This window comes from Fusarium odoratissimum, assembly GCF_000260195.1.
Source record: "Fusarium odoratissimum NRRL 54006 unplaced genomic scaffold supercont1.53, whole genome shotgun sequence".
Lineage (NCBI taxonomy): Eukaryota > Fungi > Ascomycota > Sordariomycetes > Hypocreales > Nectriaceae > Fusarium > Fusarium odoratissimum.
The window spans coordinates 42,201-69,191 of record NW_022158733.1 but is presented as its reverse complement, the minus strand read 5'-3'; the positions used below and the strand labels follow the sequence as shown (position 1 = coordinate 69,191).

Genomic DNA, 26,991 nt, shown 5'->3' with positions numbered 1-26,991 from the left:
TTATACTTTTATTATATATAGTATTATAGGCAAGTTAGGCTATTAGAAGTTTCTTAACCTAATTATTTTATTTATAGTTAATATAATACTATAAGTACTACTTAAGTACTTAGTTTATTTATTTAGTTTATTTATTAACCTGTGGTTAAAATGCTATTATAAGTTAATAATTTAGTTTAAATTATGCTATAAGTAATTACTAAAATATTATTATAAATATAAGTCCTCTATTAAAAAGGATTTCTATAGGTAACCTATATATACTAATAATATATTAGTAAAAAATATAAGAAAGTTCTTTTATATCTATTACTTCTTTATAGGATAAATAGTAAGAAAATTTTATAAGTTAGTTAACTATAACTATAATACTATTATAAAAGATTCCAGTTAAGGGTTCTTCTAATAAGGGTAACTTCGTAATAAAGTCTATTATAATTAAGTCCTAAGGTTATTATATTACTAATAGTAATTATAATTATCTATAAGGTTTATATCTCTAAGCCTTTATTCTTAGGCATAGGTTATATTATTTAATAATATCTTCTATATCCTTTTTTCTAAACTTATATCCTTAGTCTTATAGTTATTTTAGTATTTTCTTAATACCTTAATATCTATATAAAGGATATAAATAAAATTTACAAAGGAAGTTATATTCTTCTTTTAATAAAGATTCTATTCTTTTTATTATTTTAGTAATTATTTTAATAAGTTATATAAATTAATATTCTCCCTTAGTATTTATTTCTAGGAGTTATTCCTTAGTTTTAATAGTTCTTATATTAAAGTTAATTTATTAACTAATAGCATCTATGTATCTATTATTTATTCCTTTGTAATATATAATTATAAAATTAAACTTATATAGGTATTTAGTATAATATAGTTATTATTAGTTTAGTTCTTATATTATTATAAAGTAAGCTATATTCTTATAATTAGTAAATACTTTTACTAGGTACTTACTTCCTCTAAGATAATATCTAAATTCCTTAAAGCAGTTAATAATAGCTAGGAATTCTTTATTATAAATAAGATAATTAAGTTCTACTCTATATATCTTATAAGAGTAGAAAGCAATAAGGTATAATATATTATTATTATCCTATTATCTTATTTATCCTCCTAAGGCAAAGTTAAAAGCATTAGTTTTAAGTTTAACTTGCTAATTAGGGTTAAATATAACTAGAATAGGTTTATCTATAATAGCTAATTTAAGCTATTTAAAAGCTTATTATGCCTTATTATTCTATTAGAATTATTTATTTTTTTTAGTAATCTTAATAAGAGAAATAATAATTTTACTAAAATCTTTAATAAATTATTAGTAATAATTAGTAAATCCTAAGAAGGATTAGGTTTCTTTTATTAATATAGGTAGTTTCTATTTAGTAACTACTATAATCTTTTATTTATTTATTCTGATTTTATTATATAAGATTTTATATCCTAAGTATATTACTTAAGACTAATAAAAGTAACTTTTTATAGGTTCAATAAGCATATTAGCGTCTTATAGTGCTTTAAGAACCTTATAAATATATTCTATATATTCTTCTTTTATATCAGAGAAGATAAGGATATTATCCAGGTAGTAAACTATAAAAATATTAAGGTACTCTTAAAGTATATTTATAATTATATATTAAAATACTATAAGTATATTAGTTAATCTAAAAGGCATAACTAAGTATTTAAATAATTTATATTTTATTCAAAAGGCTATTTTCTATTTATTACCTTCTTTAATATAAATAAGATTATAAGCAAATTTAAAATCAAGGGCTATAAATTATTTCTTACTAAATAAGCAGTTCTTAAGTTTAATAATAAGTAATAGCAGTATTTTATCTTTCTCTATAATCTTATTAAGTTATTAGTAATCTATTATAAGCCTTAGCTTATTTAAGTTAGGTTTTAATATAAATATAACTAGGTATCCTACTAAGGATTTTAATAGTTTAATATATTCTTTCTATAGTATATTATTTAATTATTCTCTAAGTATATTAAGCTTATCTTAAGATAGGTTATAAATAGGGAAGAATTTTAGATTCTTTTTATCTTTTAGTATAATTTTAATATTATAATCTATATATTAAGGTAGCTTAGTATTTAGCTCTTCTTAAAATAGTTTTTTATAAATATAATACTTTAGTAATATATTCTTAAGTTATTTATTAGATTCCTTTATAGTAATCTATTTTATCTATTTAATATCTTAATCTAATTATTTAAATTATCCTTTAAGAGTTATTATTATTTATCTAATATATTTTATTCTGCCTTTATAGTATTTATATTATATTCCTTTTAGAATAGGTAATACTCTATTATATTTATCTTTACTGCTTTTATTAGTTAAAGTTTAAGATCTTATATTATTATTATCTAAATTATTTTTATTATTTAAAGGGTAATCTTTGCAGTTTACCTAGCTAGTTCTCTAGTTAATTTATATATTATAGTATTATAACTATAGAAATCTAAGTATTAAATTATATTTTTATATTAGGATAATATTAAAGTTAATATCTTAGTTTTTTCTATTAATAAATACCTTAAGGTAATTAATCTCTTAGGTAATTCTTTTATTATTATAACTATAGATGCCTTCTTCTTTATTCTTTATAGTATAGGGTTCCTTTTTATTTCTCTATAATAGTCTTAGTTTATTAACTATTTTAAAGAAAATAAAATTTATATTAGCTCTGCTATCTATAAGTATATTTAGCTACTTATCTTTAATTCTAACTTTTAATTCTAGGCAGGTTTATTAACTTCCTTTTATAATTATTCTTAGAGCTTTTTCTAGGAGTTTATTTTCCTCTACTCTTTTACCTATTTACTACTTTATTATAAATAGTATATGCCTTTTCCCTATAAGTAGTCTAGGCTATATTTACTTCTAATACAATTAATATTATTAGGATATTTATATTAGGTAGTAAGTTATTATTAATATATAGCTTTTATTTTTCCTACTTTATAATCTAAGATAATATCTACTTTTTCTTTTTTAATAAGGGGTTTTCCTTTTTCTTATATTTACTTCTAATGCAGTTAATATTATTAGGATATTTATATTAGGTAATAAGTTATTATTAATATATAGCTTTTATTTTTCCTACTTTATAATCTAGGATAATATTTACTTTTTCTTTTTTAATAAGAGGTCTTCCTTTTCTTATTTTAATTCTTTTAAGTATTCTTATAGTTATTACTTATATAATTATTAAATAGTATCTTATTTATCTTAAGATACTTCTTTTTCCTATTATATAATATTTTAATTAATTTAATTAAGTTCTTAGTTAAGTATTTTATTTTTAGTAATCTTAACTTCTTATTATATCTTTTATTTCTACTATATAATATATTAGGAGTTTTAAATATATACTAAAGCTTATTCTTATATTTTAATATAAGCTTTTAGTTTTACTACTTAAGATCCCCTATATCTCTTTATAACTTAGTATCTAATAGTATTAATAATTATATAAGGTTTTTATTTTTAATATTTATTAATTTATACTAGGAAGTAATTATTTACTACTTTATCTTACTAGTATTATAGGCAGTAGTATTATATATATAATATTTATAATATCTACTTATAGTTTAAATAATTTAGGTATCTTCTTAGATCCTTTTTAATCTAAATATATTCTTCTAGAGTTATAGGATCTTTTAGTATTTTTTTTATATATACTTAGATATAGATATTATTATCTTATTTTATAATTATATATTCTCTTATAAGTTCTATATACTTTTAGTACTTATTACTTTAAAAATAAATTCTATATTTATTATATTAAGGTATTATTTCTATATTCTAGATTATTTGATTTTCCTTATATCTAATATATCTAGTATTAACTTCTCTCTAGATTTAGTAAGAGTTTAAATAGTTTAAGTTATTAATATATTAGTCTAAGTATTATAAGGTGGTTTTAATAGGAATATTATTAATTTCCTAGTTAATCTCCCTAGTACTTAGTTTATTATCTAAGTTAAGGTTAACTTTTTTTCCCTTTTTAATTATAAATATAGATTTCCCTCTGGTAAAGTATTATATTCCTAATTTAGGTATTAATACCTATTTAAGTTTAATTTTTATATCTTGTTTTACTTTTAGTCTTTATTATTTTTATTATTTGCTTTTTTTTCTTTTAAACTTAGGGTCTTCTTATCTTTTTATATTATATACTTTTTTCTTTACTTATTTCTTACTTTTGCTTTACTTATAAACTATTACTATAAGGGCTAAGTATCTTAAGGTAGGTTATTATTCTAGGTCTAGGTTTTAGTAATATTTCTTAAGGGTTTCTTTCTTACTAAGAAATAGGTTATATATATTAATAGTAAGTCTTATATTAAATAGGTTATATCTTATTCTAGTTATATTAATAGTTTTAATTGCTATTTAGGGTTTATTATCTCTTTTAATTATATTAATTTTCTTATATTTAGGAATAGGTTTATACTTCTAGTTAGTTTTAATAGGGTTCTTATATTTTAGGTTATAATGCCTCTTTTTGCTATAGTTCTAGTAAATAATTTTAGATTTATCTTTCTTAGTTATTCTAATAGTTATTAGTCTAGAGTTAGTACTATAAGAAGTATTATTATTTTATTTCTTTCCCTAGTTAGTATTATAGTATAGCTTATTTCCTTATTATCTCTAATTATTTTAGTTATAATAGATTCTCTACTAAAATTATATATTATTAATTTTAATAGCTTTACTAATATAGTTAACTAATATCTTTAGTCTAGCTTCCTTATAGAGTTCTGCCTAAACTATTTCTTTAAGTTTATTAAAAAAAAGTAATATAAGGGGTTCCTAATCCTATTTTAACTTAGTGGCTAATTAGAGAAACTTAGTTTTATACTTTAATATAGATTTAGTTTATTAAAGTACTTTAATCTTTCTTTTTACTTAGCTTTTCTTATTAACTAACCTAAATACTTATTATATAGCCTTCTTAAATTTAATATAGTTATTATAAATCTAAAAAGTTCTAGGTAGTAGTTTATCTTTTGGCATAATAGTAATTACTTTTAATATAAGTTAAAACTATTAGGTAGTATTACCTTTAAGATATCCTAATATATATATAACCCTATTACTATTATTAGTAAACTAGTTTAAGAAGTAACTTATATAGGCTTAGTATTAAGTAAGGAAGGTAGCTAATTTAGTAGGGTTTTTATTAAATAGTTTAGGTATATTAGGTTTAAGGATTTCTCCTAATTCTTTCCTATTTACTATAATAGCAGTAAGTTAATATATTTCCTAAATTATATTTTAGTAGTTAGTAGCCTATTAGGCCTAAAGTATAGCGGCTTTAACTAAGGCCTGCCTAAGGTTATTTATTTTAGTTATTATATTAATTATCTACTAATAAAGCTAGGTAATATTAAAGTTAATACTACTTTTAGAGTTATTATTTATATCCTAATTATTATTAGTAGGTACTAGAGCAGCATAGGATATAATATATTACTAGATAGGGTTAATATAAGCAGTTATTATATTTATATTACTTAGCATTATATAATATAATTTAAATAAAAGCTATTAATATATAATAATTAGTTTCTAATTATAAATAAACTAAGCTATACTAGGTTTATTATTAGCAGATTATATAAGGCATAATACTAAGCTTATTAAAGTATTATATCTCTTAATAGTAGATTTAATATATATTAGGCTTAATTAATATAAAGAAGTTTTATTAATAGCTAGTAAGCTAAAACTTATAAAAGTGCTAATAAATATATTCTATATACTAAAGGTAGTTCTATTAGAATAATATAATATAAGGTTGCCATTAGTCCTAGAATAATATAGTCTTAGAATGCTATTAGTCCTATAAATATTAGTCCTTCCTTAGTTAGTAGGTTAAGTAGAGAAAATTATAGGGTATATATAATATAACTACTAGGATTATAATAACTATTAAGAAGGCTAAATAAATCTACTACTAAAAAGGGCTTTATTATAAAGCTAGTATTATAAATAGCCTTATAAGCTTTTAAGGTAAGCTAGGTATTAATTATAAAGTAATTTTCCTTCTTCTTTAGCTATAAGGATATCTTAGCTTATAATATATTAAAAGAAGTATATTTTATATCTCTTTTAGTATATTTAAGCTACTATTTAAAGTATATCTTCTTTTTAATACTATTAATAATAACCTCTTTCTTTTACTATTACTTAGCTTTTATTTCTTTTATCTATTATATTATAAAAGATTATATATTTTAAAGTTATAATTTTTACTTAGCCTTTATACCTACTTTAATAAATTTAGCCTATTATTTATAAAGCTCTTTTAAGCTTATATTATAAAAATAATCTCCTATTAGTCTTTCTTACTTTTTATACTTTCTCTAATAATATTTCTTTTTAATATACTATTAATAATCTATAATATATTTTTTTATAATATCTTTAAGTATAATAGCTTTATTAATAATCTTTTATATAGCTTTAAGTCCCTAGTATATTAAGGAGCTTAAAATATTATAATAATAATTATTAATATCTCTTACTATATTAGAGGCCATAGGGAAGTGATTTTCTGCTAATAAGAGTAAAAATAATACTAAATTAATAGCCTAATAAGTCTTTAACTTCTTCTTTAGCAGATAATTAACTACTAATGCCTTAGTTAATAGGAAAATACCTGACTTTTTAAAGCTGCTAATAATATAGGCAGCTATAAAGCCTTTTTTAAAGATCTTCTAATATTATAAGAATTAGTATATAAAAAGACCCCTCTTTTAGAGAAGATATAAGTTACTAATATATACCTTAAAGGAGCCTATAAAGTTATAGCAGTTAAATATTAAATTTCCCTTTTATAAAGCTTCTTATAGCCTTTTTTAGTATATATTCTTTAACTATTAAAAAACACCTAGGTTTATTAATTAAAGCATATATATTAAATAAGAAAGAAGGAAAGTAATAAGAATATTAAATTTTATATAATATTCTCTAAAGGCAAAAGAGCTATAACTAGAAAAGCTATTAATTATAAGTAACTACTATATAAGCTCTTCTTTTTCCTTTCCTTCTATGCCTAGAGGCATATTATATAAAATAATAAGGTTAAATTTGCTTTTTAGGTACTTATTATACCTAAATTACTACTTAAAATCTAGCTAATAATATTATATAATAGCAGATTTCTCCTAAGACTACTAGTTAAAGTGCTTTGCCTACTTAAGTATTATCTTAGTATTAAAAAAAGCAGTTTCTAACTATATAAATTGCATATTAGGATTACTATTAATATCTAACTACTTTATTATTAGAAAAGCTTTAAAGATAAGCTAAGAAGGAGTAATTACTCCTATAGTATTACTTATACTAATTATTATATAAGTCTTCTTATCTTTTAATAAAAATACCTCTATTAAAGTCTTCTTCTTAGTATATATAATAAGATATTATATATACTTTTATAATATTTTAACTCTAATTCTAGCTTAATTAGTATTCTAATACTTTAAGGCACTAATCCTATATCTAGTAATAACTTTAAAAAGTTATTTAAACTACTACTTTATCTCCTTTATATTAGCTTCTTTATACTTATAATAAGTAGCTTCTTTTAACTTTAAAATTAATATATTAAGCTTAGGATAATTATTATAAAAATACCTATATTATATCCTTAAGACTAGCTATATAATAGTATTATAGCGGCTTCTTATTATATTTATTATATCTTTAATCTTATATTTAAAGGCCAGAAGACCAGATTTTTATATCTAAATAATAAAGTATATAATAGCTTCTTCTTTAGTATCTAAAAGGAGTTATAATTAGCCTTTATTTAGCTTAGGAACTAGGCTAAAATCTATTATTTTAGCTTCTTTAAGCTTCTTAATAATATATATAATAAATAACTTATAAGAGCCCTTATACTACTACTTAGTATTATATATTAAAAGAGGCTTCCTTATTATATTAGTAGTATTATAAAAGAGGCCTTTTTAGAGTTATTAGCATAAAGAAACTACTACCTAAGCTGCTTTAATATTTATATCTAAAGGTATAATACACTTAGATAAGAATATTCCTTTTTTAGCTAACTGGTATCTAGATTTAGGTTAATTTTATATATAAAATCAAGGAAATTCGCGATAGCTGGCGGCGCAGGGTTATCCTACCGTTTTATGACTGTCCTGCCTTTTTATGCCTAACTAAGCTTGCTTAGTTGCCCCCCCCCCCCCCCACGGCTCGAGCCAACAGGTAGAGACAATAGGCTTTCACTAGTAAGGATAATTTAAAATTGGTTTCGACTGTAATATGATCTATATATGGACCTTCATGGAGCTGATTAAAGCCAAGGGTGATTAATGAGATCAGTGGTTGAAGGCCGATGAGCCGGATCATACTGGAATATCCACCGCAACAGCCCCAATAGCTCCTGGGACTCTGCCTCGTCGATATCACCTGGCCTCTCTGCCATAATCAGGTCCTCGAGAGAAAGAAACTGACCAAGATCTGCGAGCGGAGGACCATCATTTTCTTCGTCCATCCCATCACCCAAGTCCTTGTCGTCACCACCACTTATGTGGCCATCCTCTTGAGATTTGATCTCCATTCTATTTCCACTGGAATCGAAATACTGATCTGCTCGGCGCCATTTCTCGAGCAAAGGCTTTGGCAGTGGCCCAATGACCTCCCAGAGCTGAATGAGATGTTCGTCGTTGGAAGTCTCATCGTAGTCTTGTCCCTCCAGAGACTGGATCGCTACGAACAGAGGTCGGCCAAATATCATCTCGAATATCAGGCAGCCAAAGGCCCATATGTCGATGCCCTTGCCGAGAAGACCGCCGAGAATAATCTCTGGGGCTCGGAGCGCGACTGGAGTGACGACTTCAGTCGCCTGTAGAGGATTTTCTTGCGTAAATGCTGTAAAAGTTACTAAACCTTATTTATGCCGTTAGATGATAAAGAACATACCACCGCCCAAGTCAGCAAGTTTTACAAGTGGATCGAGGCCATATGAGAAGTAGTCACTCAAAGACCGAGGCTCAAGAAGATATGACGGGGCCCAAAGGTCCTTCTTCCCATCTTTCCTTTTAAGCGGCCGCGCGTCACTTTCAGGTTGCTTCAATCTTTGCTCGGTGTCTTGGGTGGCTTCGATTGGCTCTATGCAAGCGAGGATGTTACCAGAATGCAGGTCGCAATGGACAATACCACGTTCATGGAGACCGTGAAGTGCCTGTATCGTATTGAGGAGCGCCCTCCTGGCAAAGTACTTGGTGAATCTTCTCTCCCATGGCTTGCCAATCTGGAATTCCGGTCTGAATCTCAGAAGGGTTGTCAAATCTGGACCCATGGTCTCAAAGACGAGGCCGTCGTGCGCTCCATTTGGACCAGTGATCTTGATTATGTCATAGAGAGTCACAAGGCCTGGGCAGCTATTTCGGAGGTGAGATTTGTAAAGAGACACCTATCTGCTCGTAGTCTGAGGCTGTGTTGCAAGAGTGATCTTCAGAGATACATAGCGGGTCAACCTAATCAACGGTGTCAGTAAGCTATAAGGTTCTTAGAACATCGACGTACTTCGTGTCAACTGCAAGCCAGACCGTGGAGTATTGACCCCATCCTACCTTGCGCATGATACGGTAGCGTTCTTGTATCACATCACCGAGGTGAACGGGGTGATAGCCGCCTGGATGATATGCTTCACCCCATTCACAAGCGGTGCCGTTCCTCGTGAATCGGAAGTCCTCGTCTTCCCAAGGGGCCTTGCTAGGCGGAGTAGGAGGGCGAGAGGACATATGGCGGCGATACAGGATATAGATGACGTGCGTAAGAGTTCTTGCTAAGATTGAAGGATCACAAATGGCATTTTGGTCGGGAAGTATTGAAGCGGGGTATTGTTGCTGCCTAATCCTAATGCCTCGAAAATTTCACCAAGAATAACACTTTGGTTAAAACTATATGAAACTATTGTGGCTTTCAAAATAATAGTTCTGGCATACTTGGTGTTTCTATTTACTGTGAAGTCTCTTAATGCTGTGCAAACTAAGTGTTGATCCTTTTACAATCGTTCGAATCCTCCTTGCAACCACTTGGGTTACCAAGTCTGCAAAAGCAAGATGAACCAACAGGAACTTCTGCCTCGGCCTGGGCCAATTTAAGCAAGCTTTTGATAATAACAGCCTCTGAATCTCTCCCAAGACGCATAAGGCACTCGTGATAGCCATGCAAAGCCCAGACGTTTCTCGGGTGCTGGTGCCCGCGAGTCAGGCCTTCACGTAGACCAAGGTCCTCAGCGTAAGCATTCGCCGCCTGTTCAACCATGCCTTGCTCGAGAGACAGCGCTCCATATGGGTGCCTGGCAGGGAGCATCCACCCCCAAGGCTCCGTATACATCAGCGCGTCTTCGGCCTTGATAGCCTGTCTCAGTGCCTCGAAAGCCACGTCATAGTTCTGACGTCGGTACTCAATCTCTCCGTCCAACATAGCAGTGGCTACCCTTAATACATCAACTATACGATTAGGGTAGTCGAGACGCGAGACTGGGACGCGCTTAGCGGCTTCACGGAAAAGACGACGCTGAGCGTCAGCTTTCTCGAGTTTATTCAGCGAGGCAAAAGCGATACCCTTTCCGTAATACGCCATGACTGTAGTGACGCAATAGAGTTCCTTATCCTCTGGAATATCCAGCCCGAGGATCTCTTCCCACATGCCAAATCTGATATAAACATGGACGCGAACAGCGAGGAAGAACTCGAGCCAATCAGCCATTGGAGGCGATTTCACAGTGACCATCTCCTCGGTGATTGTTGCTTCCATTCGGTCGCATGCCTCCAAAGCCTTCTCCTTTTGCCCTGCTAACATGCAAGCATAGATGAGAGAGTGATAGTCGTGGAGTCGATAGAAGCTGTAGAAGTTGACACCTCCATACTTAGCGAAGTAACGGTCGTCGGCCAGAGTGGCCTTGTGGTTGTATGTCATAGAGCGCCTATATTCACCGACAAGGACATCAATATGCGTTGGCATATGAGACATGTGACCAGCATCAGGGACCAGGTCGCGGATGATGTCGCAAGCTGGCAAGGCAGCCTCGGGTTCATCCGACCTCTCCATGAGGTGGATATAAAGGTGAGGAATGCCGATATGTCGTAGTCCACCTGGCATAGCCATGCCCCTCTCCAAAATGGCACGCACCTCAAAAACCGGCGACGAGGCAATAGGCTTGCCAGTCTTAACATCAAACATCTCTCGTGGCTTCCAGTTCATAAGAGCGTCGGCAAATAAAGCCACTACATCAAGATGATCTTTGTACTTTTCGTGCACACCTCGCATGGCATCAGCGTACACCTTGTTGACCGAGTCGAAATCGTCGGGAATGTCACTAGAAGGATACCGTTTCTGCAAAGCTTCAACCAGGGCCTTCTCCAGCGGCAAAACATGACCCGTCTTGCTTAAAGCAATTTGAGCAACCTTGTGACACTTTGGAAAAGCTTTTGCAAGATCATCGCGGTCAAACATTGCCCAGGTCTTGTTATAGTTGGCTCCTGCAGCGTAAGCGAATCCCCAGTAGGCCATGGTGCAATCGGCATCGTGGGCGATGCATTGCATGAAGCATCGGCAGGCTTCTTCGTGATTGAATGAGTAAGTCCAGACTAGGCCGCGGTTGAACCATCCCTGAGCTTCCGTGCTCTTGGCCGTGATGGGCATATGGTAGTCACCAGTGTCAAAGTACGGCTCACTGACCGACTGTTTCTCGGGAACCTCAAATTCGAAAGGCATCTGACATGGTTAGCTCTTGTCAACGCCAGGAAAGGTAAGCTTACTTTGGCAGAGGCGCTTGTCTCCAATGATTGACACTTGACATGGATTGGGGGTTAGCAAGTCATCGTTGTATAACCTTTAGATGCGCTCTTTTAAACCGACTGTTCAGGATTCCATAATGATATCTAGCCCGGATACTTCCGAATCGTGCCAGTTCGGCCGGGAACATTACATAAGAAAATTCGCCGCTGTAGACTCGTCAGAAATCAGAAGCATGTCTAGCTTTTGCTCGTGGGCCATGACAAGCTTGCTCGAAGTAATGCTCTTCAGCGCAGCGGATCTCACCCAAGTTAGGCAAGGGACACGGATTTCTCGCACAGTAGGCCAGATATGGCTTGGTACCAAGGCCCACCTCTCATGGATGCTGCCGCTTTGAACATGGGAACGACTGGAGAAAGTCTCCGCCATCTCTCCGCACTCCAAAAGTGCCAGTTTTATATCATTACCAATCACAGAGGCTTGAACCACATCGGTCGAATTGATAATACGCCCGAACTCTCGCTGATTAAAATTGTCATGTTTTTGTTCATTCGCCACACCAGATGCACTAGCCTAAGAGAGATATTTAAAACAGACGTCCCTATTCAGAATACCCAAACAACATTACGTCACTTTCATAACATGAGCTCCTCCAAGGAACGTCGCACCAGGTTGCTGGAATCTCTCCCATGGGCTGAGCATCCACTCATCTCAAGCGCACCCATGAGCGGCTTCGCAACAAACGAATTGGCCGTGGCCGTGTCCAAGGCTGGAGGCCTTGGCCAGATCGGCTTCACAGGCAGCCCCGGAATCCTGCAGAGGGAGCTAGAACAGGCGAAACAGAAGCTGCATGGGACTTCAATATTCGACGAGACATCCAAGGTGCTTCCGATCGGTGTTGGTATCATCGCTTTTGGTGGACCCGCCAGTCCTTGGACACAGACGTTTGCCAAGTACAAGCCAGCAATGGTCTGGCTATCCTTCGGGACAGACATCGAGTTCAAGTCATGGGCTGAGAACATCCGCGCCGCGTCGCCTGAGACCAAAGTATGGATCCAAGTCGGAAGCGTCAAGGCAGCTCTCCAGGCAGCGAGTTGTTCTGCACCGGACGCTCTCGTACTACAGGGCAGTGATGCCGGTGGTCACGGTCATAAACACGGAGCAAGCATAATCACCCTGATACCTGAAGCCTTGGATGCACTGCATGAGAAAGGACTATCTAATATTCCCGTAATCGCTGCCGGCGGTATCATGGATGAGCGGAGCGTGGCGGCAGCCATCGCCTTAGGCGCTTCAGGTGTTGTCATGGGCACGCGCTTCTTGGCGAGTCATGAGATCAAGGTGGATGATCAAGTGGCGGATGAATGTCTTGCTGCCCTTGACGGAGGTGAGACTACTGTCCGATCACGAGTTTTTGACGATATCTGGGGACAGAATTTCTGGCCGGATATGTATGATGGCAGATGCTTACGGAATGCCATGTATGATAACGTGGAGGAAGAGGGCATGAGCATCCAGGAAGCTCGGTTGGCGCTTAGCACTCAAAACGGAGGTGAGGGATCTATGGTGAGGGATTCATATACGATATGGGCAGGAACAGGGGTTGGGATGCTCAAGAAAAAGGAAAAGGCTGCCAACATTGTAAAGCAGATCCGGGAGGAAACAAAGGGTCTGATGAGATCTCTGACAGAAGAGGCATAGATTCTGTTGGCAGTGCTCAGCTAAAGACCATTCTAACTAACAATGGATAAGAAACAGGTGACTGATGCCTGGACGATCTGGCCACCATTCGTGTGTTAACATCCAGTACTCTTGTCTCCCATGATCCCTCGCCTTGCGATATCATCATTCCAAATCTTTCTGAAGGGTTGAAATGAGAGACTGGAGATGCCTGGCTGTACGGAAGCAGCTAAAGAATGACGCGGGCTCAATGCTCCTCGGACAGAAGTCTGCCGGACAACTGGTTTGCGTAGTCTTGAGCTTCCTGCATGTCGCCCCAGCTTGACATCCTTCGTGTCCCCTTTCATGAACTCGCCATTGCCGAGTGATGAACGCAATGCATATCCGGCTGAGCTTGTCGGTTTCGATACCAAGCAGGACCTTGGCTAGGGGCCAGACATATTGTCGGTCTAGCTTGTACTCAATGTGATGGTCGTTAGGGTCCATGAGTGCGAGGCATATCTGTGTGTTGGACTGCTCGTCATCTGGTACGAAAGCGCGTTGTTCCAGGTCTCTAATGAATGATTGGCACGACGAGGTCGCCTCCGTCATAACCGCTCCAAAGAGCAGCACGTTCCCGGCGATTTGACTAGGTGCGTTGTTGATACCGCCGCAGTTGTTACAATCCAGGATTTTCTGCGCCAGCTCCGCTGACTTGCGCTGCCTTGCAACAATCCTCGGCAGGTCATGTGTGCTGGTCCTGTTGTTCATGTGTTCCCTGACCATATCTCCGCATTGACATTGTGTATTTGAGTCAGGGTTGTTGACGCCATCAACGACTTGGGACTTCTCACCATGAGCCTGAACGTGTTGGTTTTGCGATGTGGCATTGGGAGGATATGCAGCACTCATCATAGCGTCCAATGCCGACCATTCAGACCAGGAAAACTCATCTGGTGGGGTCGGGAAAGTCATCGGGGCACCTAGAGTATCAAGCGTCATGGCGCTGTCGAAATCCTCCGGTATATCAAGACTTTCAAACAGAGGACCTTCATTCGGACAGGCGGCAGCAGAGCTGCACTGGTTTGGCGAGGTGCCCCGTCGTTTTGATGGCCGTCCAATAGGCCGAGTTGGAGAGTATCGACATGGCAGGCCGAATCGATGGCAACGTGCACATGGATTCTCATTCGAACACTTGATCTTACGCTTCCCTGTATCGGTGATTAGTGATGAGTCATGAGCCACGGAGTATTGATGTGCATACTGCAATGGTCACATGTTTTCCGTATGTCTCGGGCCGGACCCTTTGCTCTGGGGGGCTCCATGACTTCTCTTCCGCCAGAGACTGCTGTGTACGGGGGCGTGAAGTCAATCCAAGACTCTGCCGTGTTGAAACGGTACCGTCCCTTGCTTTTTGAATGTGGCCGCACTTGCGGAGAAGGCGGTGACTTAAAACCCAACCTGCAGAGCCATGACATGCGAACTTTTTGAGCCTCACTCTGATTGGCCACCTGCACATCAACCCAAATCCACATCGCGGAGACTTACTCTACTGGTACAAAGCTTAACAAACATGGAAATTTCCCAGGAGGTCTTTGCACAAGTACCATGACGCACTGTGCCCTGGTAGGTGCCATTAATGTAAGACTAACTACTAAGCATTGCGTCGCTAGCAACACCCCGCTAACTACTGTGTCGTTCCCAGTACACCCGATCCCCAATATCATACTTTTCCTTCGTCCTGTTTACAGCGGCTGCATGCCATCATACTGCTGGAGACCCTCGAGCGGCTGAATGTAGCTGACACGATTACTAACAAAAGGGCTCAGCGTCCATCGGGCCAATATTCTTATACCGCGAGTCCAAGCTTCCGACTTTGATCGAGAGAACCTCCGGAGCAGCCTCTGGAACGCCAAAGACCTCGGCGCCGCAGTTACCACAGAAGTTATGATGGTAAAGCTTGCCAGAGTCTCCTAGGCGAGGGCAAGTTCGCGGGTCGACTGCGATTAGCGTCAGTTCAACAAGTACCAATCTGAATCATGCACGGTCATTCTTACCTTTGGCCACCTTGAGGGCATTGCGGGGGATAATCAGGTTTAAGCTGAAGGCACTAGTGGTGCGCTGGAACCTCGATTACCAGTAGGTGTTCTAAATATTTTCCTGTTGTAGTTGAGGTTGGCGAGAGTTACTATCCTCTGGCAAAGGTTATAGCGACAGATGGCTTTGGTACCGGTTTCAACTACACAGGGGCCAAGAATCAGCATATAAACTTTATAAAACGTTGCGGAGGACTATATTACCATGGCGAAGAAGTTCATGTAGAGTTTCTCTCACCATTAGCAGAGTAGCGGATAGCACCGCACTGGCAGCCTCCAGTGGACACCATTGTGAAGAATATTGAGGATATTGGCTTCGACAAAATCGATATCAGTGAACTAAACGGATGATAAGCGAAGTGATAAAATATTCAAGAAGGGAGAAGGAACATTTTGTAGACAGAAAGACGCATGGGAAGTTTAAGCGTCTGGGCTTTCCTACAGGTTGTATTGAATAAAGTAGCTACGTGATGTGGCTATATCCACAGGAGCTTTTGTAGCAAGAAACCACATGTCATAACGTAACTCGTAACCTGCGCCAGCGCATTTAACGCCAAGAGAATTACTAAAAGCTTAAATTTCTACTCCGCTGTGGATAAAAGATGCGGGCGTTATTAGCTTTCGATCTAAGCTCTGTGCGATTAACAAAGCTGTTTGAAGTGGGGTATGGACCAGGCTTTAGGAGCATGACATAACAAGGCCGAGCCTGCACAAATTATATAATAATTCCGATTATCAGGCAGTACCTTTGCTGTGAGCGAGATACTATGTAGATAAATGGCCTTTTATATATCTAATGTAAGTAAGTAAATTTTAGTATCACTTTACACTGTCTCTCCTGTTGTTCAGGGCCTGAGCAAAGGACTCTATTAAATAGTTAGTAGTAGCCTTTCCAACAAGGCATGAAGTCGTACCTCCAAGCTTCCAACGAGTGCTAAACGCTTCAAGAGTACATCGAAGTTCCTCTAAGTGCTCACTCGTAAGACCACCTACATATAGTCTATCCACCCGAATGGCAGCGCCCTGCAGACAGCATATGCCAAGAAAGCAGGGCCGGCTGGTATTTCTCCAGCCTCTGCTGCGGAGAATCTCGCCCTCAGTGTGAAACGTGTCGAATATCATATTGTGTACGCATTGAACAGCAGATCGTGTTTCAGGACTGCTATGTGCGGATATCTGGGGATTCTGCAGAGAGTACAAAATGGCCAACGCGCTGCTTACATGTAAGTCTAACTGGCTCATCCATATGAGGATACTTACCTGAGAGCCATGGCTACAGTCTCGCAAAGTGGAAATGACTTGCCCTGCGTTCTGGATATAAGAGAGCTCACTAGCTTGTGAAGATCTGTTTCGGCTTCTTCTCTTTGCATTGGGTCTGAACTGACCACGGCATTAAGGGTTTTACCTATGCGTAAAGCGGCTTGTGCTCGTGCTACAAACTTGCGAGATACGTCATCGCCGTAAAGGTCCTCCTCCTCCGCCTCTCCAATTGCGAGACCTACAAATCGACGGTTGAGGCCAACGAACTGTGGTATGCGGGGTTCGAAGTGGGATAGTGTGATGGTACTGCAATGACCATTCATACTTATTAGTCTGAGATTCACTCGCCGATACCGGCACTTACCTATCAAGCAGTATGATCCCGCTCCAGCACAGGTCAAGTTTCGTTATCTCGGGTCTTGGCCCCTTGACTTGGCTACACTCATCTAGCTTACTCTCGGCCGGACTGAGCTGCTGTGCGAGACTCGTGCACACACTGAGAGTTCCATAAGCATCCTTGCTCAATCCATGACCAAGTCCGTATGTAACGAGCAAAAGACCAGATTGAAGTAGGCCAATATCTGATCCGTGAGAAGATAGCTGAAGGAGAAAGAACATGCGACTAGCAGTGCGGTACAAAGCAGTTTTGACGGAATGGTTTGGGTGCTGGCACGGCGGCTGTATGAAGATATAGATGCAAAGCAATAGCAGCGCAAGAACATCATTCTGATAGTCAGGACGTCCGAGAAGCTGACTTGTATCAAAATAGAGCTGCTCCTTATCCAGTATCGGAAGCCAGTTGTGCGCAATGGAAAAGTATGTCTCAATCGTGGTGCGCAGGTCAACGCCCCCTGCAGTGAAGATATCCTGGATAAGACTGGATAGCGTGGGCTGGCCGTGACTGCTCTCATCCCCCCCGTCGGTGTCGCTCTCACAAGCCGCCCATACCAAGTAGCGTTCAGCCAGTGGGGACAAGTCGAAACTGCAAGAGTCTCTGAGATGTACCAGCTCGACAGGCTCTACCTGGGTCCCAGGCGAAAATATGCTTCGCTGGGAGCGAGGTGTTGCTTTGTAATCACAAGTAACTCGCTTTCTGTCTGAGTGTTACTAGCTCGTTGGCAGATACAGTGGAGGCCACGGAATGAAAGACGTACGATGCGCAGCGGGAGCATTGCGGGAGGAGCCTATCGCATCGCTGCTTCTGACGACGGCAGTTGAAGCATGATCCTTGAGCCAGTTGATCTGGAGAAGCCATGGCAGTTGTCGTCAGTTGGTATGCTCTTGTTACAAACTGAACAAGGGTCGGCCGATGGATGGATGACGTTTAAATACCGAGAACTAGTCTAGGGAATCAGTACTGTAAAAAAAACACGGGAGTGGCCCTCAAGGTTAGCGCGACGCCTAGCTCGGGGCTAGCCTCAGAGGTGATGCTCGGTGGGGCCGCCGGAGGATGATTCGCCACTTAAGCACATGGCGAGCAGGGGTTGGCCGTAGCGCCCGACCTGCGAGAGACTTGCAGATGCATTACACCTCAGAAGCATATCCAGCAGGGGTTGTCCGTAGCGTCCGACATTGGCCGTATGTACGGTATTACTAAGTAGAGTCAGAAACGTGAAGGGCTTCGAATAAGCTTACTGGCGAATCATACCATCAGACTCAATATAAACAATACTCCTGTATTTTCCAAGAACAGATTGTCTAAATAAGACAGTCTGGTCGTCTCTAAAGGTCTTGTCTTCCTCTAAAGAAACAAACAAGCAAATCATCTTGATCCTCCCAATTCTTTTCTCAATAACGTTGCATTCCAAGAAATCACAATGGCTGCTCCTACCACCACCAGAGCTTGGTCTATTCGCGAAATTGACCCCAACAGCTTCGATGGATTGGAGCTGAAGAAAAGTGTCCCTCTTCCCAAGCTTGGCGACCATGATGTCCTGGTTCAGATTGAGGCTGTGTCTCTCAACTACAGAGAGCTTGCCATCCCAAGGGTAAGTCAAAGGGCCTACTATTGAACTAGAACACTCTCATTGACCTTTCTGTAGGGCCTTTATCCTTTCGCCATGAGCCTGCCCGTCGTCCCTGGCTCAGATTCCTCTGGTATTGCCGTGGCGGTTGGCCCTAAGGTCACTAGCATCTCCAAGGGCGATAGAGTATGCACGCTCTTCAACGAACTTCACCAAGCGGGCGACATCACCCCCGACGGAGCCGGAAGTGGTCTTGGAGGCGCTATCGACGGCACACTGCGCAACTACGGCGTCTTCCCGGAACACGGTCTTGTTCAGGCACCGCAATCCCTGAGCGCCATTGAAGCTAGCACCTTGACTTGCGCTCCTCTGACGGCTTGGAATGCTCTCTATGGACTGCAGTCCAAGGCAGTCAGGGCTGGTGACTGGGTTCTTACCCAAGGTACCGGCGGTGTGAGTCTCGCAGCCATCCAGTTCGCCATCGCTGCTGGAGCTACCGTTGTCGCCACTACGTCTTCAAACGACAAGGTCAACGCTCTTAAGAAGCTGGGAGCTTCTCACGTTATCAACTACCGCGATACGCCCAACTGGGGCGAAGCCGCACGGGCACTGACTCCAAAGGGTCTGGGCTTTGACCATATTCTTGAAATTGGCGGCGCAGCCAGCATTGCGCAGTCACTCAAGGGTATCAAGCTCGGCGGCGTCATCACCATCATTGGGTTCCTCACGTCATCAGATAAGCAGCCGGCCTTGATGGAAGCTCTCAATCATCTGTGCATTGTTCGTGGTATCTTTGTCGGGTCGAAGGTGCAGTTTGAAGAGATGAACCGTGCTATTGACTCGATCAAGATGAAGCCGGTAGTTGAAAGCAAGATCTTTTCTTTTGAGGAGGTCAAGGAGGCTTACCAGTACCAGTGGGATAGGAAGAACTTTGGCAAGGTTGTCGTTAAGATTGGAAACTGAGGGACTTTGTATACCAATAGATTTATAGGTCAAAGTACTACAGCAACGTCACGAAGATAATCACTCCATACATGCACTTGGATCTTATTGTCAACGGTTCTATTGTGGTTATGACTATGAGGTAGACTACGAAACGAGTAGGAGTTGACCCCTTTAGCTGACAGTGAAATGACTCTGTGTTTGTTCTTAAGAATAGTGCGCCAGAAGCCTGCTAGCCATTAGATGACCTGGCCATGGAGATGATGAAAGTGGCAGAAGGCGAGGCATAGCCTTAATCTCTTCAAGCTATTGCGTAGTTTAACAATGCGAGCTAAGAATCCTGAGCCATCCGATAAGCAGTCCCCTTTCGGCAGTCTTTCTTTACTTAAGAAAGAGGGGGCAAATAAGTAACGTCAGCATACAACAAGGAATTTACTTAATTTCTAGAACCAGTCAGTGACACTACGAGAGCCATTCTTAATAAGTTGTAGCGTGACTAAGACCGAATTAACTAATTTATAAACATCAAGCATCTGCCGAAGGTGTTGGTGTGAACCAACTACAGGAGCACTTGCGAAGATCCATTTACCCCGTCCAGCTTGAAACTAGATGTCATAACCAGCTTGTTTATCTTATTTAGCCTATCTATCCTAAACAAATTCTACTGTGCCGCATAGGCAACTCTTCCTTGGACTTGAGTAAGTTGCCCAGTGTTGATGTCAACTATGAAACCAACGGTTCGGTCCTTCAGTTCCTTCGCTACGAGAACCGAATTGTGAATAAATTGAATGTCGTCTCGAACACTTTGCTCCAAACTGCAAGAATGTTGCAGTTAGTAATACTGCTGATCGGGACAGAGGCAGCTGGGCATACCTATCAATAGTGCGGAAGGGCAGCGAGTCGATATACGCCGGATCAGCCTCGGGAAACCGACGTTGGAGGTCGGCATGGATATTCGACTGCGTCATGTGGCTGAAACCGCAATCTAGATCGGTGTCAGGATTATGAAAAGTTATATATAATTGTTAGGGGCTCGCAAACCGGTATGGTGCAAGATAACGATATCTGTCACACCAAAGAAGTGATCCAATGCCAACATGTCGTTGAAGACAGTTTCGATTCGGCCGCCGTTAGCACGAAGCATGAAGACTTCTATGGCTTACACTTAGACTAGGCCAGTTAAAAAAGGGGCTATGGTTTGGTGTGCTCACCGTTCGACGTGACGCCAAATATCTTTTCTGGCAGACCACGAGGGTCAGTACAACTAACTGGTAAAATAAGTAAGTTCATGAGGTCGTTGACGTAAAGATGCAACATACCAACAGCTACCATCGGAAGAGGCTTTGTCCCCGCAGCCAGGGAAAGATTCAGCGGCTGGAATTGCGGCACAATCGCCCTAGTTTGTCTTAGTGTTATTCACCTTCTTCTATGAGCATGTATCATACTTGTTCCGATCTAGCAGGCTCTGGACAGCCGGCGAGATAGACATGGTGATAGAGTCTATGCCGAAGTAATGTAGGCCAGGTTTTCTAATGGACAACAGGTGCTACAGATCCTTTGCGGAAGATAACTCTAACTTTACCAGGAAGCGGCTGATTCAGGGTATTGTATAATATATACAAGATGATGTGAATTGATTACGTGTTATATAAGAACTAGACCCTTATTAATACGGAGATGCCTGAATATATGTGTTGTACTAATGAGTAAAATCCCGAAAGGTTTCGGCGCTTTTTAAGTCATAGTGTATATAATTTATAATAATTCCGTGCTTAGCTCCGTTACTCGGATTAGCTATATAGTTTAGGTTTACATTACGGTCACTACCTACAATAGGATGTAATAATTGTAATACATATGCTCGAATCGCGGCTCGGGCGACAAGGGTAAAGTTGCAGTATTTAAGCTGCAATATGATAGCATCTTGTTCTACCTAACCTCGATTATTGATACTTCTAGATTTGTTTAAACTTATTGTACTCATGCCAGGCTAAGAACGTGCTGTACATACATAACTCGGATACGAGAGTTGCATCCTGAGAGGAACCAGCAAGCTGGCACGACTATTACATTGCGGGTTCTTTAAATTCCGATAGAGATCAGAAGTAAATCTTTCGTAATGCTAGTCCATGACTCGACCGATGATATACTAATCACTTTGGACTTTAGCATCCGAGGGGCGTCGGAATCCATGGACCCACATCTTGCCGGGCAGTGGTACCTCGGCATACGACTCAAGATCACAAGCCTTAACCAGATCTGCGATGAATATAAGGGACTCTGACTGTCTTCGAAAGGTCATCTTGGATCTCTAACACATAACTACATTGCGTTTTGCATATCTTCAAGAGATTGTTTCAATCCTCCGCCATGCCAGCTAATAAATCTTTCCCTCTGGTTGTAGATGTATGGGCCAACCCAACCCACGTATGTCGCTATCCCAGACATGATCCAACATACCGGGAGCTTAACCACGAGGTAGAATCGGATTCCAGAGACGGAGCGCCTTTTTAAACAAAGCCATGCGGACCCTGCGCTGTTCTCCAAAAAGCTCTCTCCAGAGCAGATCATCGCTCTGATGGATGAAGCTGGCGTATCGCAGATATGCCTATCGGCCTGGAACAGGCCAGGTTCCGTCATCGCGTCTAACGAGGAAATTGCCGAGTATACTCGAGCTTTCCCCAACCGCATTTTCGGCCTTGTGTCGGTCGATCTGCACGATCCCGTGTCTGCGGTAAAGGATCTAGATCACTACGTTAGGAAAGAAGGCTTCAAGGGTCTTCGGGTTGTGCCGTGGCTATGGAACCTTCCCCCGACCGATGCGCATTATTGGCCACTGTTCGTCAAGTGCATCGAGCTTGACGTTCCGTTCCTCACACAGGTCGGTCACACAGGACCGCTTTGCCCAAGCGAAGTAGGAAGACCGATTCCTTATATCGACGAAATAGCACTCAAGTTCCCAGATTTGAAGATCATTTGTGGCCATCTCGGCTATCCTTGGGCTGCTGAGATGGTTTCTGTGGCATGGAAGCACCCTAACGTCTACATCGATACAAGCGCTTGGTCACCCAAGTACTACGACCCAGCGTTTATCACATTTGCAAACACTACGGGTCGGAAGAAAGTCATGTTCGGAACCAACTTTCCGCAGCTGACCTGGAAAGACTGTGTGAACAATGTACACAAAGGCCACGGGAAGAACGGGAAGGGGGGATTGAAAGAAGAAGTACTAGATGACTTCATAGGGGGGAATGCTAAGAGAGTCTTGAAGTTACCTGACTGGAACGACAAAGAAGCTCAGTCGAAACTGTAGGATCAACATTCAGTTGCGTGGTGGGCCTGTCTTTATCTGTTCCGGATCGGTCACTGTCTTTGTAGCATGATGATCTACATATTGCCTCAGTCCAGTTGCAATAGTGATGAAGAGCGTTTGCGCAGACACAGAATATTGGCGTCACGGATCGTCTCCTTTGTTCTAGTGGCTAGAGTAGTGAGGATGGCTTTTATCCTTGTACTGCCTGGAATGGATAGTCTATACATAGTTATATGCTTCTATGTTTTTACCTGGCCACAAAGCTAGGCTTTCATCGAGAGTCCTCAGCCTTTATGGATTATTAAGATATAGACAGGAGGCAATGCCACTCAACCTGGCCTAAAACCCGACGGCGAACGTGGTACTACCTTGATACATGGGCTAGCTTGACTTTTGCTCGCCCAACATGTAGACGGCGGCATACCAGCACCTGGAACACTACCCTAACCCCTGCCCTTAATCCCGAAGACTATGATGCAGCCTCTCTTACAACCAGCGTTTCAATTCTGTCATATCGGCAATCATCTCCTACACCGGTGTGCACACTCTATCCGGATCAGCATCAAGGAAGCCGAGACTCTAGACCGCGAGGTGCAAGACTGGTACAGTTCCCGACCTCCCATCACCAAACACACGGATAATAAGCCGGCAAAGGTCATCATTGCGCGTGGATTTCTATGTACTAGATACTACAACATTATTACAGGCCATCTGAGAACCCTGGTGGTATCAGAGGGAAGCACTGTATGAGTGATTGGGATTCACATCTGTCTGGATGGTTAGAAAAGTACTTCATTGGTAGAAACTGAAGCACACTTCTTTCTGAGAACATGATATCGCATAATCTGTTCTAATATTATGTAATCAAATTTGTGAGTGTATGTGTCATTTGCAGTCAAGACCTGCGACTAAGAGTCTACATTCACCACGCAGAGCATAGTATGCGGACAGGGCCTGGCTAAAGCTTGACAAAATCATCATCACTTCACAGCCGGATCTCCTTTTAATCCAGCAAGCTGAGATATCCTAACACAATCAGAGGCAAGCCCAACCTGCTTATAATCCTCTTATAAACTAACTGGTTGAATAGAAACTCCCCAGAACGGTTAAGCCTTACGCTATCACAAGCAGAACTGTGACATGTCATTGCTTTCGAGTGTGATAAGAAATTGGCTGGCGTTACGTAATGTTAACATCGACACGCGTCCTTTTTGGAAAGAGGTCCCTCTTCATAGGCGGATTTCTTGGGCCGAAATAGTGCGGCTATAATTAGAAAGGCTCAGGGGTCAGAAAATTATCGGTATACGATGTTCAAAAAAGAGGGGAGGCACCTTATGAAGATAAGGTTGGCCATGCTTGTCCTTAACTCTACTTCCTCAGCATTTCAATTCCAACGTGACCCGGAAGTTCGATTCAACGATGCAGCTCAATTTGCCTCCAAGGCTGCTGCGAATTATCATCGGATGCATTATCACTAGCGTTATCTTGGTCGTGAGCATTGCATTGTTAATCCCTTCGCGTCATTTTGATCCCGCCAACCCGCCGTCCTCAAATTCGGAAAGCAAGACATGGTTCCCGCTGCTACAGCAGAAGCCTTCATGGACCACCGAACAACTTGAGCCAAAATTTGCGTATGCGCAGTATGCAACAAACCTCGATTACTTATGCAATGCAGTACGAGCTATCACAGAATAGGCATGAAGGCTGAGCTCATTCTGATTTTAGATTATCAACTTTTCTCTTCTCCGCATGTACGGAGCTAGCCATGACTTGGTCTTGATCTTCCCGAAAGATTGGTCTGAAGGGGTATAGGATTATGTCTGCGGTCGGTTCTATTGGCTCCTGCTAACACATACTGTAGACATCCGAACAAGCAAAGGCCATTGATAATATTCGCAGCAAGCATCCTCACATTCATCTACGGCCCATGGACGTGATTTCAACCTCGAAGGGCGACGCAACTTGGCGAGATAGCCTCACAAAGTTTCAGTCATTCTCGCTTACTGAGTGGACCCGCATTCTTGCCTTCGACTCCGACTCTCTGGTCTTAAACACCATGGACCACTACTTTCTCAGCCCCATGGCCCCCCTCGCCGTGCCGCGAGCGTACTGGCTTAATGAAAAAGACACCGATATCGCCAAACAGGTCCTCGGCTCCCACGTAATGCTCCTTGAGCCGAGCAAAGCCCGCTATGACAAAATCATCAAAGAGGCGTTGCAATCCGGTGAATTCGACATGGAGGTTATTAACCATATGTTCCGGGACTCAGCCATGATTCTTCCGCATCGACGTCTCGCGCTACTCACGGGCGAGTTTCGTGCAAAGAATCACTCCCAGTACTTGGCGCCTGATGAAGACGAGGAGTGGAATGCCATGGCTGAGGTATCGAGGGCATCTCTTGTACACTTTAGCGACTGGCCATTGCCGAAGCCATGGAAACATCGCACAGCGAAGCAGTGGAGCGATGCGCTTCCTGACTGCCCAAAGAATGAACCTAGCAGGGATGACAGGCCTAAATGCGCTGATCGAGTTATGTGGACTGGATTCTATGAGGATTATGATCGTTTGAAGGATCAGGAATGTGGAATCCTGCATGAGCACGAAAACCACTAGAAAGAGACTCAGGGCAGTATTTGCTAGATATTATAGAGGATATAGGCATCGCTATAGCATATAGTTATCTCTCAAAATGCTATCGTGCGCCTTCCAGGAATTTAATAACTGCAGCACGAGCCCTGATTGACTCCGGGATCACCGGATCCCAATTGAAGCCATGCCACATTCCCTCAGCGACCAGCAGCTCCACCTTGACCCCAGCTTCCCTCAGCTTCCAATAGAACCGTATCCCATGGCTAAGCGCAAAGTCTCGCGTCCCGACTGTGATAACCGTTGGCGGAAACGACGAGTCATAGTTAGCGTAAATAGGTGAGTAAAGAGGATCCGTCACATTGATTCCTTCGGGAGCATAGTTCTGTGATACCATGCCAGTGAGAAGACTAACAGGCATGATGTCGCGCCCCAAAGAGTTGAAGACCATAGAATCACCAGCTCCACTCAAGTCGAGAGCAGGCGTGCAAAGATACATTCCAGCAGAAGGCATCGGAAGACCTTGTTGTCTCGCTACAAGAAGCATCGAGACGAGTATCTGCGCACCCGAAGAGCATCCCATAGCGTGAATATTGGATGGATCAACAGGAGCGCCGCCTGAAGGGCCGTTTTGGACGAGCTCGCGGTATACAGCGAGACACTGATCCCGAGCTTCAGGATACTTGACCTCTGGAGATTTGGTGTAGTCAATCGAGTAGACACGAACACCAAGTTCAATCGCCATAGTCAGTGCAGCTCTGTCTCTGGGGCTCCCCATGATGAACGCTCCGCCAAAGACATTGAACAGTATTTTCTTTTGTTTCTCAGGCTTGATGACTGGCGGTTCAATGATGACAACAGAAATGCCAGCGATGAGAGTCTCGGCGATCTGAAGTTTGTGTTTCTCAATAAGTTGAGATTCACCAGGAGCTGTCTTCTCTTCAAAGCCCTGGCGTAGACCGGGGACTCGACATGGTGATGTTATGAAGGATGAGAGTGTATTTGCTAGTGGAGGATGGCGGATTTTGGTAAGAAATTCGACTGCTTCAGGACTCAGAGTCGCTTTCTGGCCTTCGGTTAAGGATACCATTATGATAGTGAGAAATATTAACAAGATTAAAGCCCAAGAGAGTCGGATTTGCTGGTAGACTGAGAGCTGGTGATTTTGTTGTACTTGGCCTGCTCTCGGTGACTTTATATCCTAACTTCCCATTCTATTATCTCATTACATGTTGGCTCATATACTATACTTCAAACTCCGCAACTGTAGCCTCCGCCATGTTCCACCTCGCGACAACATCAAAGCTCAACTATAGTCAGCAATGGGTTCATTGTTGTTGGTAAGCCGA

The 26,991-nt window shown here is 40.1% G+C and overlaps 10 protein-coding genes across 11 annotated transcripts; 4 read left to right on the top strand and 6 right to left on the bottom strand.

Annotated features, from left to right (window-relative positions):
• Positions 1 to 8,366: 8,366 nt before the first annotated feature.
• On the bottom strand, positions 8,367 to 9,819 carry FOIG_15483 (CMGC/SRPK protein kinase; the record flags this gene model as incomplete). Its single annotated transcript, XM_031216845.1, has 4 exons — positions 8,367 to 8,944; positions 8,996 to 9,488; positions 9,540 to 9,552; positions 9,602 to 9,819. The coding sequence occupies 4 exons, from the start codon at positions 9,817 to 9,819 to the stop codon at positions 8,367 to 8,369; spliced, it is 1,302 nt and encodes a 433-aa protein (XP_031053419.1).
• A 247-nt stretch (positions 9,820 to 10,066) lies between these two features.
• FOIG_15482 (uncharacterized protein) lies at positions 10,067 to 11,800 on the bottom strand (the record flags this gene model as incomplete). Its single annotated transcript, XM_031216844.1, has 1 exon — positions 10,067 to 11,800. The coding sequence occupies one exon, from the start codon at positions 11,798 to 11,800 to the stop codon at positions 10,067 to 10,069; it is 1,734 nt and encodes a 577-aa protein (XP_031053418.1).
• Positions 11,801 to 12,463: 663 nt separating this feature from the next.
• Positions 12,464 to 13,522, top strand: FOIG_15481 (uncharacterized protein; the record flags this gene model as incomplete). Its single annotated transcript, XM_031216843.1, has 1 exon — positions 12,464 to 13,522. One exon carries the CDS (start codon positions 12,464 to 12,466, stop codon positions 13,520 to 13,522), a length of 1,059 nt encoding a protein of 352 aa, XP_031053417.1.
• A 144-nt stretch (positions 13,523 to 13,666) lies between these two features.
• On the bottom strand, positions 13,667 to 15,866 carry FOIG_15480 (uncharacterized protein; the record flags this gene model as incomplete). Its single annotated transcript, XM_031216842.1, has 3 exons — positions 13,667 to 14,691; positions 15,298 to 15,480; positions 15,815 to 15,866. 3 exons carry the CDS (start codon positions 15,864 to 15,866, stop codon positions 13,667 to 13,669), a joined length of 1,260 nt encoding a protein of 419 aa, XP_031053416.1.
• Positions 15,867 to 16,395: 529 nt separating this feature from the next.
• On the bottom strand, positions 16,396 to 18,091 carry FOIG_15479 (uncharacterized protein; the record flags this gene model as incomplete). The annotated part of the gene is made up of 6 exons (XM_031216841.1): positions 16,396 to 16,442; positions 16,491 to 16,789; positions 16,837 to 16,880; positions 16,962 to 17,142; positions 17,201 to 17,929; positions 17,991 to 18,091. 6 exons carry the CDS (start codon positions 18,089 to 18,091, stop codon positions 16,396 to 16,398), a joined length of 1,401 nt encoding a protein of 466 aa, XP_031053415.1.
• Positions 18,092 to 18,653: 562 nt separating this feature from the next.
• On the top strand, positions 18,654 to 19,763 carry FOIG_15478 (alcohol dehydrogenase; the record flags this gene model as incomplete). The annotated part of the gene is made up of 2 exons (XM_031216840.1): positions 18,654 to 18,824; positions 18,879 to 19,763. The coding sequence occupies 2 exons, from the start codon at positions 18,654 to 18,656 to the stop codon at positions 19,761 to 19,763; spliced, it is 1,056 nt and encodes a 351-aa protein (XP_031053414.1).
• Positions 19,764 to 20,403: 640 nt separating this feature from the next.
• Positions 20,404 to 21,231, bottom strand: FOIG_15477 (uncharacterized protein; the record flags this gene model as incomplete). The annotated part of the gene is made up of 6 exons (XM_031216839.1): positions 20,404 to 20,557; positions 20,616 to 20,727; positions 20,784 to 20,894; positions 20,954 to 21,010; positions 21,062 to 21,138; positions 21,188 to 21,231. 6 exons carry the CDS (start codon positions 21,229 to 21,231, stop codon positions 20,404 to 20,406), a joined length of 555 nt encoding a protein of 184 aa, XP_031053413.1.
• A 785-nt stretch (positions 21,232 to 22,016) lies between these two features.
• On the top strand, positions 22,017 to 23,187 carry FOIG_15476 (uncharacterized protein). Its single transcript, XM_031216838.1, has 2 exons — positions 22,017 to 22,169; positions 22,225 to 23,187. The coding sequence occupies exons 1-2, from the start codon at positions 22,113 to 22,115 to the stop codon at positions 23,053 to 23,055; spliced, it is 888 nt and encodes a 295-aa protein (XP_031053412.1). The 5' UTR covers positions 22,017 to 22,112; the 3' UTR covers positions 23,056 to 23,187.
• A 1,188-nt stretch (positions 23,188 to 24,375) lies between these two features.
• FOIG_15475 (uncharacterized protein) lies at positions 24,376 to 25,800 on the top strand. 2 transcript variants are annotated; one of them, XM_031216836.1, is made up of 3 exons: positions 24,376 to 24,729; positions 24,781 to 24,861; positions 24,917 to 25,800. In XM_031216836.1, the coding sequence occupies exons 1-3, from the start codon at positions 24,475 to 24,477 to the stop codon at positions 25,667 to 25,669; spliced, it is 1,089 nt and encodes a 362-aa protein (XP_031053410.1). In that variant the 5' UTR covers positions 24,376 to 24,474; the 3' UTR covers positions 25,670 to 25,800. The 2 variants fall into 2 exon arrangements, with proteins under 2 accessions (XP_031053410.1, XP_031053411.1); XM_031216837.1 differs by having other exon boundaries at positions 24,376 to 24,861.
• Positions 25,749 to 26,732, bottom strand: FOIG_15474 (uncharacterized protein; the record flags this gene model as incomplete). Its single annotated transcript, XM_031216835.1, has 1 exon — positions 25,749 to 26,732. The coding sequence occupies one exon, from the start codon at positions 26,730 to 26,732 to the stop codon at positions 25,749 to 25,751; it is 984 nt and encodes a 327-aa protein (XP_031053409.1).
• Positions 26,733 to 26,991: the final 259 nt, after the last annotated feature.

What these genes read in the sequence shown, in the direction of transcription:
- FOIG_15476 (XM_031216838.1), top strand. Translation starts at nt 22,113, where the DNA reads ATGCCAGCTAATAAATCTTTCCCTCTGGTTGTAGATGTATGGGCCAAC. An exon ending in TATGGGCCAACCCAACCCAC is followed by an intron (nt 22,170 to 22,224) that starts GTATGTCGCTAT and finishes ACCACGAGGTAG; the next exon opens with AATCGGATTCCAGAGACGGA.
- FOIG_15475 (XM_031216836.1), top strand. Translation starts at nt 24,475, where the DNA reads ATGCAGCTCAATTTGCCTCCAAGGCTGCTGCGAATTATCATCGGATGC. An exon ending in TCGATTACTTATGCAATGCA is followed by an intron (nt 24,730 to 24,780) that starts GTACGAGCTATC and finishes TTCTGATTTTAG; the next exon opens with ATTATCAACTTTTCTCTTCT. An exon ending in CGAAAGATTGGTCTGAAGGG is followed by an intron (nt 24,862 to 24,916) that starts GTATAGGATTAT and finishes CACATACTGTAG; the next exon opens with ACATCCGAACAAGCAAAGGC.